Genomic DNA, 18,398 nt, shown 5'->3' with positions numbered 1-18,398 from the left:
CCTACTAGTTTCAATGTTCGTATCCCTTCTTCCTCAGCCAACAAGGGACCATTGTGGGCTCCACCTTTCCTTGTCCATCGGTGCCGGCTCTGATTGTTCAGAACCTTTTACATCTCTGGTTTCCCTCTCCAGAAGAAGCATCTCAACTCGAAACGTCATCTGCAGCTCCTTCCTTCACTAACATCTTTATTATAACTTCACTAATTCCTCTGTGTACATGGAGATTTTATTCAATCAAATTTAGATATATTGGGAAAACAAGTTTGGTCTGGGAGTCAGTCGAGTAAATGATTAACTAAAACCATTTAGAAATATGCTGCCTTATCTCTGGGTAAATATGATTAAATTTATCAGACGGGGAGTGCATATTAATGGTCTTTTCAATGAGGTGAGATCCATCAGTGTCAACAAACGCTTAAAATATGCAACATGCCAAAATAATTAAAGGTCTTACATTTGTTCAAAAATAGAGAGAACTTTGGTGCGGGGGAAGAGGGGGTGGGGTGAGAGGGGGTGGGGTGAGGAAGAGGGGGCCCCTGGCGTGGGACAGGGTAACCATTTTGCACACTGCAAGTCCTCCTGACAAATACCAATATAGTAATATTCAAAACAACACAATGTGCTGGAGTAACTAAGTGGGTCAGGCAGATTTAGTTTTTTACTTTAGAGATACAGCGCGGAAACAGTCCCTTCGACACACTGAAACCGCGTCGACCTGCGATCCCCTTCACATTACCACTATCCTACATACACCAGGGACAATTTACAATTTTTACCAAAGCCAATTAACTTACAAACCTGTATGTCTGTGGAGCGTTGGAGGAAACCGGAGCACCCGGAGAAAATCCACATGGTCACATAAAGAAAGTACTGTAGGGACATAGGGATTGGCTGGGAGAGTTCGAACCCTCGGATTGGCTAGCGAGGTCACCAGGTGTGCCAGTGCGGGAGAGATAGTCAGTCTAGCATTGAACTCCAGTTAGGTAAGACGTTAGGTACTTGTCTACAGTTTGAGTGTTGCACAATTGTCATGGAGTTTTTGGATCATGCAATAAACTTTGTCTGCAACACCCATCCGCTATCAGACTCACTACAGTACAAACTCCATACCGACAAGCACCCGTAGTTAGTATCAAACCCAGGTCTCATGCGCTGTAAGGCAGCAACTCCACTGCCGCGCCATAGAGCCGCCCAGTATCTCTGGGGAAAGGATAGATGATGTTTCGGGTTGGGACCCTTCTTCAGACTGATTCTAGAGGGGGGGGGACTGGAAACAAGCAAAGACCAAAACAAATCAGGACCAGCAACAGATGACCTCAGGCAGAGTGGTTACCCGATAGGCCAATTGTTGGCTATAGTCACTGCCATATGGACCACAACCCATGTAACACAGCCAGGGAAATGATGATTCTTGCTTGTTCATTGACGCCCCGCCATAAAGTTGCATTGGACCTGATGCAATCTATTTAAAGCATACTTTGTATTTTAATTTGTTATGAAGATCTGTTCACATTTATATTCTCCAGAGCTCACTGGTAGCCAACAGAATCTAATTTTGTATTTTATTCAGCTGTACACACTTGTGATAACCGGGCAATTAAGTCATCTGTATTTTAGGAAAATAGCGATGAATTTTTAATTAGCACACTCAAGATACAAAATGGTTTAATTAAAACTGGTCAAACACTTGCTTTGCCAATTCTTCAAGGGTGAACTCTGAAGAAAGTTCAATGCATGTGTGCATGAGAAGACACTAAACATGAACGTTGTGCACACGCACGCGTCTGGTGCTGATATTTTGTAAAGAGGATAATTTCAATGTTACTGTCAATGCACAATGTCATTTTAAGCCAGCCCCAATGTGGGACTGCAATTGATTCATGGAATCATATGATCTTACGTTCTAGGAGCAGAATTAGGCCATTCGGCCTATCGTCTATTCCGCCATTCATTCATGGTCTATCTATCTTTCCCTCTCAATCCCATTCTCCTGCCTTCTCCCCATAACCCTTGACACCAGTACTAATCAAAAATCTGGCAATCTCTGCCGTTAAAATATCCATTGACTTGGCCTCCACAGTCTTCGGTGGCAAAGAATTCTACAGATTCACCACCCTCTGACGAAATAAATTTCTCCTCATCTCTTTTGCTAAAGGTACATCCTTTTATTCTGAGGCTGTGCCCTCTGGTCCTAGACTCTCCCACTACCTGTACTAAAAACACCTTCTCCACATCCACTCTCTCCAGTCCTTTCATTATTTGGTGGGTTTCAATGAGGTTCTCCCCTCATCCTTCTAAACACCAGCGTGTACAGGCCCAGTGCCGTCAAACGCTCATCATACACCAACCCAATCATTCCAGGGATCGCTCTCTCACAGGTGGAAGCATCCTCTCCACATCCACTCTTTCCAGGCTTTTCACTATTCGGTAAGTTTCCCCCTCAGTGCGAATCACCACAGCTGGAAAAAGCCATTCGGCCCATTGATCCCATGCTAGCTTCCAGTTCAAGTAATCCCAACATTGGCTTGGCATTTCACCCCAAATTATTCACTCTCAGTGCAATTCAGTTCTCTTCTGAAAGCGTTATGCTTAGCTTCCACCGGCCCAGTAGACAATGTATTTTAGATACTAACTGGGGGTGGTAGAGCCGCTGCCTCTCCATGCAAGTGATCTGGCTTCAATCTCCACATTGGAGGCTCTGTCTGTGTGGAGTTTGCATGTGCTCCTTGTGACTGCATGAGGTGTCTCCCGATGCTCCGGTTTCCTCCCACAGTTGTGTGGGTTGTAATTGTAATTGCTGCTTTACGTAGCCGCCAGTGTTGGGAAGTCTGAAGGATGGTCCCAACCTGAAACATCACCTATCCATGTTCTCCAGAGATACTGCCTGACCCGCTGAGTTACTCCAGCCCATTGGGTCTTTTTGTGTAAACCAGCATGTCCAGTTGCTCGTCTTGACTGGTTGTAGCAGAGACTGTTCACACAGTGGTGCAGCGGTAGAGTTGCTGCCTCACAGTGCCAGAGACCCGAGTTCAATCCTGACTACGTGCGCTATCTGTACGGAGTTTGTACGTTCTCCCTGTGACCTGTGTAGGTTTTCTCCGGGTGCTCTGGTTTCCTCCCACACTCCAATGACGTACAGGTCTGTAGGTTAATTTGGCTTTGGTAAAAATTGTAAATTGTCCCTAGTGTTTAGGATAGTGCTAGTGTACAGGGTGATCATTGGTCTGCGCGGATTCGGTGGGCCGAAGAGCCTATTTCCACACTGTGCCTCTAAACTAAAACTAAATTAAAGGGGTTTATGGTTATTAAGAGCTTTGAAGCCATTGCAGGCTTTGGGTTGGTCAGGCTGAAGAAGGGTCGCAACCCAAAACGTCACCTATCCATGTTCTCCAGAGATGCTGCCTGATCTGCTGAGTTAATCCAGCACCTTGTGTTTATCTTCGGCAGAGACTGTAATCTGGAGATGAGCTTTGGTTACTACTGAAAGAACCACTAATATTTCCTTGCCTACAATGGGGTGGCACGGTGGTGCGGCAGTAGAGTTGTGGCCTTACAGTGCCAGAGACTCGGGTTCGGTCCTGACAATGGGCGCTGTCAAATCTGAGTTTGTATGTTCTCCCTGAGACCGTGTGGATTTCCTCTGGGTGCTCCGGTTTCCTGCCACGCTCCCAAAATGCAACGGTCTGTAGGTTAATTGGCTTTGGTAAAAATTGTAAATTGTCCCCAGTGTGTAGGATAGTACTAGTGCATGGCGATCGCCAGTGGGCCGAAGAGGCCTGTTTTCGCACGGTATCTCTAAACTAAAAACGAAACAATGAAAGAATCATCAGTTCTGTTTCCACGCTTCATTCAGAAGCAATGTCAAGAGCTGGGGACAGAAAGCGTGGTGCTTTATATGTTTGGCACGTGTTGGATCAAAGTGATTTGCTCTGTCCTGTGGGTCAACGGCTTTGTAAACAAGTTCTAATCACAGCATATGTACTTTAGAATTTATTTGTGCGCACAATTTAACCTGGTGTCAATATTTCATCAACCTCAAACTCTCGCAATGTAACCTTGAGTGTATGATGGATGTATTTATTTCCTGGGATCGGAAGGCACAGCCTATCAGAAAGAATCTCTACACACACACACACGAACACGCACACATACGCACACGCGCACACACTCGCGCATACGCACACGCGCGCGAACATACACACATACGCACACGTGCACGCACACATACGCACAGGCGCGCGCACACGCACACATACGCGCACGCGCACACATACGCGCACGAACATGCACACATACGCACACGTGCACGCACACGCACACGTGCACGCACACATACGCACAGGCGCGCGCACACGCACACACACCCTGTGGTGCAGCGGTAGACTCGCTGTCTTACAGCGCCAGAGACCCAGGTTCGATCCTGACTACAGGTGCTGTCTGTACGGGGTATGTATGTTCTTCCTGAGCCCGTGTGGATTTTCTCCGGGTGCTGCCTCTCACATTCCAAAGATGTGCAGGTTTGTAGGTTAGTTAGCTGCGGCAAAAGATGTCCCTCGTGTGAACTAGTGTATGGGGACTCGGTGGGCCGAAGGGCCTGTTTCCACGCTGTATCTGTAAAACTACAATTAAAATTAAAAGTGGACGTGCACTGGAGAGACTAATTTAAGGCGACGGAGAAAGGGCAAAGGAATGAAACTGATTGGACTTGCTCTACGTGAAGCAATCATTGACACAATGGACCAAATGTCCTCTTTGTACACTGTAATAGTTCTACATCTGTAAGTTGCATCGCAGGCGTGTTCTTTATAAAGACAGGTACAAGAGACTTCTAGAGGTTGTCTGTCCATTTGCTTGCAACCCAGTGGTATGAACGTTGATTTCTCTAATTTCAACTCCTGCAACCCCTCCCTCCTCTCCCTCTCCTCCCCCCCCCCCCCCCCCCCCCGGTTGTCCTCCTAGTTTGACTGTTCGTATCCTTGTATCCCTCTCATTACCACATCTTCCCCACCCCAACATGGGCTCCATCCTTAGGGTTGCCACCTTCCTCACTCCCAAAGAAGGGACAAAGGGTGACATCCTCGCCCAGCGCCCCACGTGACCTCACCCAGTTGCAGCCATGTGCTCCCGCTCCACCAATCCCTTAAGAATTTTATATGTTTCAATAAGATCCCCTCTCCAGTGAATACAAGTCTAGTTGACCCATTCTTTCATCATCAATACTATCACAATGTTTAAAAAACATTTGGAAGGATACATGGATAGGATAAGTTTTGAGCGATATGGGCCAAGCACAGGCAGGTGGGACCAGTGGTGATGGGGCATGTTGGTCGGCGTGGGCTAATTGGGCCAAAGGGCCTGTTTCCATGCTGTACGACTATGTTTTCCAGAGATGCTGCCTGACCTGCTGAGATCCTCCAGCACTTTGTGTCCTTTGGTGTATTAGACAGCATCTGCAGTTCTTTGTTTCTAGCTCTCCAGTCTAATCTCAAATGCCGGTTACCGTTGCCATGGCGATGGGGCCTGTATTCTCATTACAGCATCTGTTACATACCTTCAACTCGTGACAGGGTTGACCAGAGGCAGGAAGGATCAACTCATTAGTTGCCGCGGCAGTGAGATCTGCAATTTCCAAGCCTTTCTCCTCCTTTTGAGAGTTTAGTTTAGTTTAGAGATACAGCACGGAAACAGGCCCTTCGGCCTACTGAGCTCGCTCTGACCAGCGATCCCCATACACTAACACTATCCTACACATTAGGGACAATTTACAATTTTTTCCAAAATAATTAACCTACAAACCTGCATGTGTGGGAGGAAACCGCAGCAGCACCCGGAGAAAACCCACGCGGTCACAGGGAGAACCGTACAAACTCCGTACAGACAGCACCCGTAGTCAGGATCGAACGCGGATCTCTGGTGCTGTAAGGCAGCAACTCTACCACTGCACCATCGTGCCTTTATGAAAGGCTTGTGAAGGCTTTCCTATTTTCCCAAACTTGTGACTTAAATATTTGTTTTCTTGCTTGGTGTCAGGTCCGCGTTAACCAATCTGATCTCCCGGTGGCTGAGCACTTCAACTCCCCCTCCCATTCCCAGTCTGACCTTTCTGTCATGGGCCTCCTCCAGTGCCGTAGTGAGTCCCACTGGAAATTGGAGGAACAGCACCTCATATTTCGCCTGGGCAGCTTGCAACCCAGTGGTATGAACATTGACTTCTCCAACTTTAGATAGTTCCTCTGTCCCTCTCTTCCCCTCCCCCTTCCCAGATCTCCCACTGTCTTCCTGTCTCCACCTATATCCTTCCTTTGTCCCGCCCCCCTGACATCAGTCTGAAGACGGGTCTCGACCCGAAACGTCGCCCATTCCTTCTATCCTGAGATGCTGCCTGACCTGCTGAGTTACTCCAGCATTTTGTGAATAAATACCTTTGATTTGTACCAGCATCTGCAGTTATTTTCTTACATAACATTACAATGATACACCTTGGAGGGTCCTGCCTGTAACTGGGATATTGTTGTGTACTCTAATATTGAAACCTTCTTGGACATGTTTGTAGTAAATATTTGTAATGTATTAGTGCCAGACTCTTAAGGAAATGTGGCAGAGTGACTGTTCAATTCCTCCCAAAAGCAAGATTCAAAAGAGAGGTGTAGGAAGGAACTACAGATGCTGGTTTATACCAAAGATGGACACAAAATGCTGGAGTAAGTCCTCCACACTCAGAGTGAGGCCACACGCAAATTGGAGGAACAGCAACTCATATTTCACTTGGGCAACTTACAACCCAACGGTATGAATATTGATTTCTCTAATTTAAAGTAACCCTTGCATTCCCCCTCTCTCCGTTCCTCCCCCACCCTGGTCGCTCTGCTAGCTCCACTGTTCATATCCCTTCGTTATCATCTCTTCCACTGCCAACCATGGACTATTCTGAATCTTATCCTACCTCTGGTTTTCCTCTCTCAGTTCCCCGACTATCAGTCTGAAGTAGGTTCTCGATCTGAAACGTCACCTATTCCTTTTCTCCAGAGACGCTGCCTGAGCCGCTGAGTTACTCCAGCATTTTGTGTATATCTTCTGAAGAAGGGTCCCGACCCAAAACATCATCAGTCCATCCCCTCTGCAACTGCCTGACTCACTGAGTTCCTCTAGAACTCGGTGTTTTGCTCGAAATTCCAGCATCTAAAAGATAACCATCTTGCCCCCTTCTTCCTCCATCCCAGTCGTTTAACCGATTGCACAATTCACAACAATGTTTCCCTCTTGAAATCACATCTGCACCAGCCATCACTTGGCCTACCAGAGAACCCACCTGCCTGAGGTCACATGCCGGCCCTGATTTGGCTGGTGTTCTCTCACCTCTAGTTCTTCCCCTCGCCTACTTTTAGTTTGAAGAAGGGTCCCGAGCCGAAACACCACCTATGCTTTATCTCCGGGGATGCTGCCTGACCCGATGCTGAGTTACTCCAGCATTTTTGATGGCTCCAATGCAGGGAGGATGTGGAGGCTTTGGAGAGGGTGCGGAGGAGGGTTGCCAGAACGCTGCTGGATTAGAAGGCATCACCCATAAGATAAAGTCTGTCATTCTGGTAAACCTCCTGCATCCTCTTCAAAGCCTCCACCATCCTTCCCGTAATGGGGCCGACCAGAACTGCACGCAATACTCCAATGGTGCGGCCTAAGCAAAGCCACGTAAATCTGAATCTCCTTCACTCTTGCCTGTCGTTCCATCCATGTGACCGATGTGACAAGACAGGCAAGAGCGCAGTGTGAACTGTTGCCTGTATCCTGGCCTCAGTCTGGGCTGGTTGTCCTTGCGGGCTGGAGCTTTGGAAAGGCCCGTCTGATACAGGCCGAGGCTTCCCGCACCAGGGGCCTCTGCCTGTTGTCAGGCAAGAACTGAAGCTCGGCCACCACCGCACTTTGGGAAATGGCAGGAAATGGAAACCTCGAGCAGGATTGCTAGACCCCGTGGTTAAAGAATATTTAGATGCCTGATGAATGCAACCAATCCGGGTTTGCATTTCCTCTTTTATTCAGTTCTACGTGATTGAGTTTGGAAATGGGAGTATAAATAGTTCCCAAGCACCTTCCCTAAGGGTCGGCTCCAAGTGGATTGCACAACAGCGCAGCGGTAGAGTTGTTGTCTCACAGCACCAGAGACCCGGGTTCGATCCTGACTTCAGGTGCTGCCTGTACGGATTTTGTATGTTCTCCCTGTGACCACGTGGGGTTTTTCCTGGTGCTCCGGATTCCTCCCACGTTCCGACCACATGCAGGTTTGTAAGTTAATTGGCGTCAGTAAATTGCCCTTGGTGCTTAGGATGCGAAACTGGGATAACATAGAACCAGTGTATGGGTGATCATTGGTCGGCATGGACTCAGTGGGCCGAAGGGTCTCTTTCCATGCTGTATCTCTAAACAAAATAAACTTTAGATAAACTTTTAAATAAGAAGGATTGCATTTCCAAAAAGCCCTATGCAGTCCTTTCGGGGCATGACGAAGCATGGAAGTGTGGACATGGTCTTAAGAGAGAACGCATTACTGACATTTGGTCGCGTGAGATGGAAAGCAATTGCAATAAAATGGCAGTGACCCATTGTATAGTTTCCCAAAGCAACCAGGCCCATTATACAGAGCACCCCTTTGCTACTGCCAAGTAACAATACACCAAAGAGGTTCTTGTAAGATTTTGGGGGGGGGGGGGGGGAAACATAAACTTCTCACTAATGAAAGTATCTGTGAATAAAGAATTCCCCTTCCTTATACAATGGCAAAACACTGATCGGCAGTGTAAACTGGAAATACTCAACAGGGCAAGGCAGCATCTGCAGAGAGAGAAAGGGAGTTGATGTTTCATGTCAATCTGTTTACAATTAGAGGTAAATTTGGCGAAGTGATGGTTCAGATATTTCTTTAGTTAATTATTATTGTTGTCACGTGTAGCAAGATACAATAAAAAGCTTTTGTTGCGTGCTATCCAGCCAGCGGAAAGACTATACATAATTACAGTCAAGTTGTCCACAGAGTACAGATATATGGTAAAGGAAATAATGTTTAGTGCAAAATAAAGTCCAGTAAAAAAGTCCGATTAAAGATAGTCCAATGGTCTCCAATGAGGCAGATGATAAGTCAGGACTGCTCTCTAGTTGGTGAGAGGATGGTTCAGTTGCCTGATAACAGCTGGGAAGAAACTGTCCCTGAATCTGGAGGTGTGCGTTTTCACACTTCTGCACCTCTTGCCTGATGGGAGAGGGGAGAAGAGGGAGTGTCCATGGTGATTGAACCTGCCTCTCTGGCGCTGTGAGGCAGCAGTTCTACCCCTGCCCCGCTGTGCCACCCCTGTGTTTGGTGACATGCCGAAACTCTCAAAACTCGAATTGCACCATTCCAGAAATTGAGTTTAGTAATTCCACTTGGAAACGATGTAACACTGGGAAGTTTCTGGGAATATTTCCCTGGGAATTGCAAGGCATCCGTAATTAATTACAATTAATCACATCTCTGGTATGCAACTTTGTTTGCAGACCTGTTTAATTTGGGGAAAATTTGAATCAGCGAACTTCCTCAAAGCTGCCCCAGTCTCTCTGCCTGTTGGTTGTGATCAATCTGATTGCACAGGTGTTTACGCAATCTGCCTACAGTACAGCTCCAGGAGATCAAAATCTTGCCTATTCCCCCCCTCAGTTTCCGAATGATGAGAACGATCGACTCTGTTTCCGCCAACCCATTAAGGCAGCAAACTCCACATCTACACGGTGCTCTGGTTAAGAAAGAACATTTCTTTATACCACCCCAGTCTCTTAAAGGAAGAGCAAAAGGTTTAAATCAATTCAATGATACTTCATTGTCACACGTACCTAGGTGCAATGAAATGCTTTGCTGTGCGCACAACCCAGTAAAATCATACAGCAGACTTCACCTAGGCAGTACACACGTGTCACCATGTTTCTGGCACCGACAAAGTTACAAAAGTTCACCGAACAGTCCTGTAATATGTTCTTTGAACCAACCCCAGCTGTAGAATGTAGAAACAAGGGCCCCCACCCAAAACGTCACCTTTCCATGTTCTCCATAGATGTTGCCCGACCTGCGGAGTTTTTCCATCAATCTGGGTCTTTTTTTGTAAACCAGCTATAGAGTCCCGACAGCGTGGACTCTACAGGCCTTTCGGCCCGACTTGCCCATGCCGAACAATATGCCCCACCTTCATTAGACCCACCTGCCCGAGTTTGGTCCATATCCCTCTAAACCATTCCTATCCATGATCTAATGACGGAGCAGGCTCGATGGATCGAACGGCCTAATTCTGCTCCTGTGTCTTGTTAACATGAAGTTAATATCTGCCCTTGGTCTCAGCTCTCTCGTGCTTGTTCCCCATGGCCCTCAACTCATGATCTCTCCTTTAAATATCTCCAGTCATCTGTCATCCTCCACCATAGAGAATCCCATTGATTCTCCACCCACACATTGAGTGTGTTACTACAGTAGATACAGACCGCAGTGCTGTGATAATCTTGTTGATCCTAGACCCAGCTCAGGTACAGGGCTGCAGCAGCTGACAGCACTCTTACAAATAATCCAAAAGCTTGATTTCATGACTTAATCTTGGTTCAAATCCCACCAGAGCAGTTTAGGGATTTAAATTTGGTTAATTGAATAAATTTCAAATAAAAAGCTTGGCTCAGTAATGTTGATCGTAAAACTAGTGGATTGTTGTTAAAGACCCATCTGTTTCGCTAATGTCCTAAGAGGGAGGGAAATTTGCCGTTCTGTCCCAGTCTGTTTTCCACACTCTTGATCATGTGTCTGCCTTTAGTTTTAGCTTGAAGATAGACACATCTTGTAGATGGGGCAAGATAGACACACAAAGCTGGAGTAACTCAACGGGTCAGGCAGCATCTCTGGAGAAAAGAAATAGCTGACATTTCAGGTCGAGACTCTTCTTCAGACTGAGAGTCAGAGGAGAGGGAAAAGAGAGATAGAGAAGGTACAGAGAACAAATGAATGAAAAAATATGCAAAAAGCAACGGTGATCAAGGAAAGGTGGAGACCACAAAGGTTCATTGTTGGCTGTGGGGTAGGTGATAAGGAGTTATACAGACAGTGAAACTCATAGGATGACAGTGAATCTAGTACGATGACTAGGGTGGGGGAGGGACGGAGAGAGAGGCGAATGCAAGGGTTACTTGAAGTTAGAGAAATCAATATTAATACCACTGGGTTGTAAGCTGCCCCAGTGAAATATGAGGTGGTGTTCCTCCCATTTGCGTTTGGCCTCACTCTGACAGTGGAGGAGACCGAGGACAGAAAGGTCAATATGGAAATTGGAAGGGGAGTTCAAGTGTTTGGCAACTGGAAGATCGCTTAGGCCAAGGCAGACTGAGCGAAGGTGTTCGGTGGAACGATCCCGAAACGTCACCCACCCCTTCTCTCCAGAGATGATGTCGGTCCCGCTGAGTAACTCCAGCATTTTGTGTCAATGAGCGATCCTCCAGTCTGCGCTTGGTCTCGCCGATATGTAGAAGTCCATATCTGGAACAGATGGGGCATGTTGGTCGGTGTGGGCAAATTGGGCTGAAGGGCCTGTTTTCATGCTGTATGACTATCACACAAAGAAATGAAGTTGTCAAAGTTAGTCAGAGCAATTAGGTAGGTTGTAAGAAAATAAAGACAGATGCATTGAGCTCTTATATCATAGCACCTGTGTCTACTTTGCTGAGACTTGCCCTTTGGAATCCTATTTTTAAAAAACAAGCAATAAAGTTAATAATTTTGTTCAATAGGCAACGATATTTAACTGAAAAGCCTCAGGCAAAGGCTTGGAATAAAAGCTAAACACAAAATATGACTATATCCATCACCAGCATCCTGCGAGAATTGCTTTTTAATTCTGTATTTAAAATCATAATTTCATTGAGAGATCAAACAGAATTGTAGACTAAGGAGTCATTCCACTTTTAATCTATTAACTGAAAGAAAAATTCCTGGGAGTCTTATCGCTCCTGACAGCCCAGGATTAATGTCACAATTCGGACTGATTTGGCGGATTTGTTAACTTTTTAGTTTAGTTTAGAGATGCAACAAGGAGTCAAGAATGAAGTCAAGTTCGTCTTATTATCATCTGTCCCGAAACGGAACGATGAAATTCTTACTTTCTTACTGTGCCGCCCCACAATTATTAATCGTTTAGCAGTTTGGGGGGAAAAACACGATTGTTTTCATGTATCTGAGTTTTCAGTTGCCGGAAGAAAGGGAGTTCTGCCATGTTGCAGTTGAATGGGGAGGTGGTTTTAGTTGATTGCCGTGGAGCGTTAGTGATCACAGTGACTGCCGCGATGGGCCCATCACCCATTGTTCCTGATCCTCTGGTCAGCAGTTCCTGTCTACCCATTGAGTTGATTTGCTGAAGGGTGAGCGGATCGGTGGTGCCACGCTTGCTAAGCCAACCGCTCGCCTCCTCCCCTCCGCTGGACCTCAGTGGAGCCTCACTAAATGCACAGGCGCTCCGCTCGGCAGCCTTTTTGTCCCAGATTCCCAGAGTCAGCGGAAACTCCAGACCTTTATCTCTACGGCCCCACTGACGAGCATACAATGGCTCCGATTGTGGCCCCTTTGAAACTTCCACACACCACTTTCTGCCCCAGAGTCCCGCACAAAAATGAAGCTTATGTAGACTTTACTCTAAACTTTAGAGAGACACCATGGAAACAGGCCCTTCGGCCCACCAAGTCCACCCTATTATTGTCTATTGCACTAAACATTATTCCATTTATCCTGTATCTGAACACAATAGACAATAGGTGCAGGAGGAGGCCATTCGGCCCTTCGAGCCAGCACCGCCATTCAATGTGATCACGGCTGATCATTCTCAATCAGTACCCCGTTCCTGCCTTCTCCCCATACCCCCTGACTCCGCCATCCTTAAGAGTTCTATCTAGCTCTCTCTTGAATGCATTCAGAGAATTGGCCTCCACTGCCTTCTGAGGCAGAGAATTCCACAGATTAACAACTCTCTGACTGAAAAAGTTTTTCCTCATCTCAGTTCTAAATGGCCTACCCCTTATTCTTAAACTGTGGCCCCTTGTCCTGGACTCCCTCAACATTGGGAACATGTTTCCTGCCTGTGGATGGCCCAATTGTAATCGTGTATAGTCCTTCCACTGACTTGATAGTCTGGCATCAAAAAAAACGGTACAATACGTGTCAATAAACTAAACTAAACTAAACCAAACATAGACATAATACGCTGGAGTAACTCGGTGGGTCAGGCAGCATCTCTAGACAAAAGGAAGAGGTGACGTTTTGGGTCGAAATCCTTCATCAGACCTATTCCGTCTCTCTCGAGTTGCTGCCTGACCCGCTGAGTTACTGCAGCATTTTGTGTCTGTCTTCAGTGTAAACCAGCATCTGCAGTTCTTTCTTACACTTCATCAACTAAACCAAACTAAACTAAACTTGTACTATAACAGGAATAAAGTATTGGATCATATCTTAACAAGAACAGAAATGAATAGTTTGCAAGGCTTGCTTCCTCCTCCAATAAATTATTGTTTGTAGAAACGGCCGACCAGAATTGTCACTGTCATCATCCCTCTCTTGTTCCACCAACTCTCGATCACAAAGCTGCCGTGTCAGCAGATATCCACCGTTTTTAAGCCCACTGCTTGCTTTGGAGACGAGATTAGTTCCTCTTGTTCCATGCTACTATCGCCGGGGCTAAATTTACGTACCCGGTCTGCTTGCAGTTCGAGCTTATTTGAGGGGCATTGGTCCGGCAGAAATGCATCGGCACCTGGAGAATTCAAACAAGCATTTTTCTATTGCGTCAACTCTCAGCGTTTGAGTGGCTCCAACAAATAAGCTTCACCGTGCAGCCTTGCGTTCAACATTATTGCAGTCTCTCTCCTACTTGCCATCCACCAAGCGCAAGACTCACTGCCATCAGAACATAACATTATATAGTTGCGGGATCACTTTGACTCGGCATCAGGGGGAATGAGAAGAGGAAAGGTCTACGCAGGGAAGATTAAAGGTATGGGTGTCTTACAGTGTGTGAATTCTACAGTCACCTGCGCCAAACCCATTAATGTTTAATAGTATGCTATAATGTACCCGCAGAGTGAATAATAACCACTTATGTGCAATTGTTTACTAGCAGTGAGGACGGGGGACACTGAATATTCATTGTGTATACTTGTCTACCCTTGGCTGTGAAAGGATTTTGGTGAATTGTGCAGTAATTTTGTGAGGTTTGGTTTGCTGTAACTTTGAGTCAGCATCGCTTGTTCGAAAGACTGGGTGGTGCAGCAGTCGAGTTGCTGCCTTAAAGCGCCAGAGGCCCGTGTTCAATCCTGACTGTGGGTGGTGTCTGAACAGAGTTTGTACGTTCTCCCCGTGACCTGCATGGGTTATCTCCAGGGGCTCGAGTGTCCTCCCACACTCCAAAGACGTACAGATTTGCAGGTTAATTGGCTTGTGTAAAATTGTAAATTGCCCCTAGTGTGTAGGATGGTGTTGGTGTATGGGGATCGCTGGTCGGCACGGACTCGGTGGGCCGAAGGGCCTGTTTCCACGTTGTATCGCTAAAGTTTAAAGTCCAAAGTCACTGTAATGATTAGAGGTGTTGACTTTTACATAATAACTGCGCCTCTTTTAAAGCAAGCACAAGCAAGGTGCTATTTCGGGTTCAGGGAATGAATGTGGTTGGTCATTGATTGAATGATTTGTCTCCTTGCAGAAATCCGTGCGCAGTTGGTGGAGCAGCTGAAATGCCTGGAGCAGCAGACGGAGATGCGAGTCCAACTCCTCCAGGACCTCCAGGATTTCTTCCGCAAGAAGTCGGAAATTGAAATGGAGTATTCCCGGAATTTGGAGAAGCTGGCTGAGCGCTTCATGGCGAAAACACGCAGCACTAAAGACCATCAACAGTACAAGTAAGGCTCTCCCCTAGTGTACACACTGCCTCATCTATGCTTTCTGTTCCAGCTGATAGATTACTGGGCCGTCAGTCAGTATTGTTTAACGTCAGGAAGCAACTGTGATGGGTTCAGTTTGTGGCTTTCGCTTCAGTAAATCGTATCAAATAGCTCGATGCAGGAAACATGTTCCCAATGTTGGGGGAGTCCAGAACCAGGACTAGGACAGTTTAAGAATAAGGTGTAGGCCATTTGGAACTGAGACGAGGAAAAACATTTTCACACAGAGAGTTGTGAATTTGTGGAATTCTCTGCCTCAGAAGGCAGTGGAGGCCAATTCACTGGATGCATTCAAAAGAGAGTTAGATAGAGCTCTTAGGCCTAGCAGAATCAAGGGATATGGGAAGAAGGCAGGAACAGGGTACTGATTGTGGATGATCAGCCATGATCACATTGAATGGTGGTGCTGTCCCGAGGGGCTGAATGACCTACTCCTGCACCTATTGTCTATGTCTGTGTCTAAATAATGAGAGGCATAGATGGGGCACACAATCTGAACCTTTCTCCCCCCACCAAGGTGGAAATGTCATCGGGGACCTGGGGTGGAAGGTACTGCACCGAGGACTCCCCTGCAACCTGCATCTCTCGCGGTTCACAGAATCGCCAGCCGCCTGCCACTTTTGCGTGTACATGGAGTGTGTGAGGTTGCAACACCTGTTCCAATATCTAAAGGGGCTGCTCCTTGCCTTTTGGCTGCACTTTTCACCCACCATCCTCATCTTTGGACACCCTGTGCATAGGGGAGACGGTGGGGCTGAAGATGTCCTGGTTGGGTTGCACCTGGGCCTGGCCAAGCTGGCCATCCGCGACTCACGGCGTCAGGTGGAGGAGGGCTCTGTCCGAGCCAGCTGCCTGCCCCTTTTCTGGGGTTACATCCGCGCCCGGGTGGTGTTGGAGGGGGACTACGCGCTGTCCACGGGCACTCTGGGGGATTTCCGGGACCGCTGGGCATTGGGGGATTGGATGCATCCTGTATGGGGATTGTAATATAGTTGTATAATAGTTTCATTTGGTATATTTGTTTGAATTGTATTCTGGTGGTGGGTTATGTTTTCTTTTATTGCATTGTAAATATTGTTTTTAAATATTTGAATACATTTTTTGATAATTAAAAAAAAGGTGAAAATGTCAAAGACGAGAGGGCGTAGTTTTGAGATGAGAGAGGGCAAAGTTTAACGGAGATGTGCAGGGCAGGGTTTTCACACCAAGGGTTGTGGGGGCCTGGGAACTCATTGCCTGGGGTGGTGGTGGAGGCAGAATGATCATGGTGTTTAAGAGACTTTTGGGCAGGCACATGTATATAAACATAGCACAAAAAGTAAGGAAATTTGTGTTTGGTAGATTATTTCTTTGTTGTAACAATGCTTCTTGGCAATAAATCTTATACCGTTGGAAAGCCTGTTTATTTCCCTTTTAAATGGTGCCACATTTGTAAGGAACATGCATTTGTGGGATGAGCAGCAGAGCTGAGTATATGGGTTGCGCCCATGAAAAATTTGCCAAATCTCTGCCAATGCCAAACAGCTTATTCTGCCATTGACTCTTGTTCGGTGTTGTTTGGTGGATTGGATGATTGAAGTCTGAAGAAACAAGACATATTGGCAATTTAACAATTTATTCATTTAATAAACAGGAGCCACAGTAGCGTGTGGAAGAACCATACATAGCCATAACAGCCTGGCATCTCCTCCTCATGCTGGTCACCAGCCTGGTCACACACTGTTGTGGGATGGCATCCCATTCTTGTCAGCACCTGGGGGTACCAGAAGCTCAAAACAAGAGTCAATAGCAACAGCAGAATAAGCTGTTTGGCATTGGCAGAGAAGATTTGGCAATTTTTTCATGGGCGCAACCCATATACTCAGCTCTGCTGCTCATCCCACAAATGCATGTTCCTTACAAATGTGGCACCATTTAAAAGGGAAATAAACAGGCTTTCCAACGGTATAAGATTTATTGCCAAGAAGCATTGTTACAACAAAGAAATAATCTACCAAACACAAATTTCCTTACTTTTTGTGCTATGTTTAGTCAGGGTACTGAGGAATATGGGTCACGTGCAGGCAGATGAGATTAGTTCATCTTGCCCCCATGTTCGGCGTGAACATTGTAGAAACATAGAAACATAGAAAATAGGTGCAGGAGGAGACCATTTGGCCCTTCGAGCCAGCACCGCCATTCATTGTGATCATGGCTGATCATCGACAATCAGTAACCCGTGCCTGCCTTCTCCCCATATCCCTTGATTCCACTAGCCCCCAGAGCTCTATCTAACTCTCTTTTAAATTCATCCAGTCAATTGACTCCACTGCCTTCTGCTGCAGAGAATTCCACAAATTCACAACTCTCTGGGTGAAAATGTTTCTTCTCACCTCAGTTTTAAATGGCCTCCCCTTTATTCTTAGACTGTGGCCCTTGGTTCTGGACTCCCCCAACATTGGGAACATTTTTCCTGCATCTAGCTTGTCCAGTCCTTTTATAATTTTATACGTCTCTATAAGATCCCCTCTCATCCTTCTAAACTCCAGTAAATACAAGCCCAGTCTTTCCAATCTTTCCTCATAAGACAGTCCCGCCATCCCGGGGATTAACCTTGTGAACCTATGCTGCACTGCCTCAATAGCAAGGACGTCCTTCCTCAAATTAGGAGACCAAAACCGCACACAATTCTCCAGATGTGGTCTCACCAGGGCCCTGTACAACTGCAGAAGGACCTCTTTACCCCTATACTTAAGTCCTCTCGTTATGAAGGCCAACATGCCATTAGCTTTCTTCCCTGCCTGCTGTACCTGCACCTTTACTTTCAGTGACTGTTGTACTAGGACACCCAGGTCTCGTTGCACCTCCCTTTTACCTAATCTGACACCATTGAGATAATAATCTGCCTCCTTGTTTTTGCCGCCAAAGTGGATAACCTCACATTTATCTACATTATACTGCATCTGCCATGCATCTGCACACTCACTCAACCTGTCCAAGTCACCCTGCAAGCTCCTAACATCCTCTTCGCAGTTCACACTGCCACCCAGCTTTGTGTCATCTGAAAACTTGCCAGTGTTACTTCTAATTCCATCACCCAAATCATTAATAAATATTGTAAATAGTTGCGGCCCCAGCACCGAGCCTTGCGACACTCCACTCGCCTCTGCCTGCCATTCTGACAGGGATTCGTTTATTCCTACTCTTTGCTTCCTGTCTGCCAACCAATTCTCTATCCGTCAATACCCTACCCCCAATACCATGTGCTCTAATTTTGCTCACCAATCTCTCGTGTGGGACCTTATCAAAGGCTTTCTGAAAGTCTAGATACGCTATATTATGGGCCGAAGGGCCTGTACCTGCGCTGTACTGTTCTGTGTTCAATGTTGTATAATAAAGAGATGTTCTGTTATGATTCCTTGTAGCCAGGCCAGTTAGCAATT

General features: G+C 46.4%; 2 protein-coding genes across 11 annotated transcripts in view; both read left to right on the top strand.

The window, feature by feature from the left end:
* Positions 1–14,760, top strand: part of rxylt1 (ribitol xylosyltransferase 1) — a 104,269-nt gene extending 89,509 nt beyond the window's left edge. Inside the window, exon 7 of the mRNA XM_078417261.1 lies at positions 14,739–14,760. The gene's annotated coding sequence lies outside the window, so the exon portion shown is untranslated. The remainder of the gene's footprint in view (positions 1–14,738) is intronic.
* LOC144603665 (SLIT-ROBO Rho GTPase-activating protein 1-like) overlaps positions 1–18,398 on the top strand; it is a 172,836-nt gene that overhangs the window by 52,592 nt on the left and 101,846 nt on the right. For all 10 annotated transcript variants that reach the window (XM_078417257.1, XM_078417252.1, XM_078417251.1 and 7 more), the window contains exon 2: positions 14,739–14,934. In XM_078417257.1, the coding sequence (XP_078273383.1) occupies positions 14,739–14,934 (196 nt within the window). The remainder of the gene's footprint in view (positions 1–14,738; positions 14,935–18,398) is intronic.

Source organism: Rhinoraja longicauda, chromosome 20 (assembly GCF_053455715.1).
Source record: "Rhinoraja longicauda isolate Sanriku21f chromosome 20, sRhiLon1.1, whole genome shotgun sequence".
Lineage (NCBI taxonomy): Eukaryota > Metazoa > Chordata > Chondrichthyes > Rajiformes > Arhynchobatidae > Rhinoraja > Rhinoraja longicauda.
Note: the sequence above shows the minus strand (reverse complement) of the source record. Positions and strands in the feature narration are given on the sequence as shown.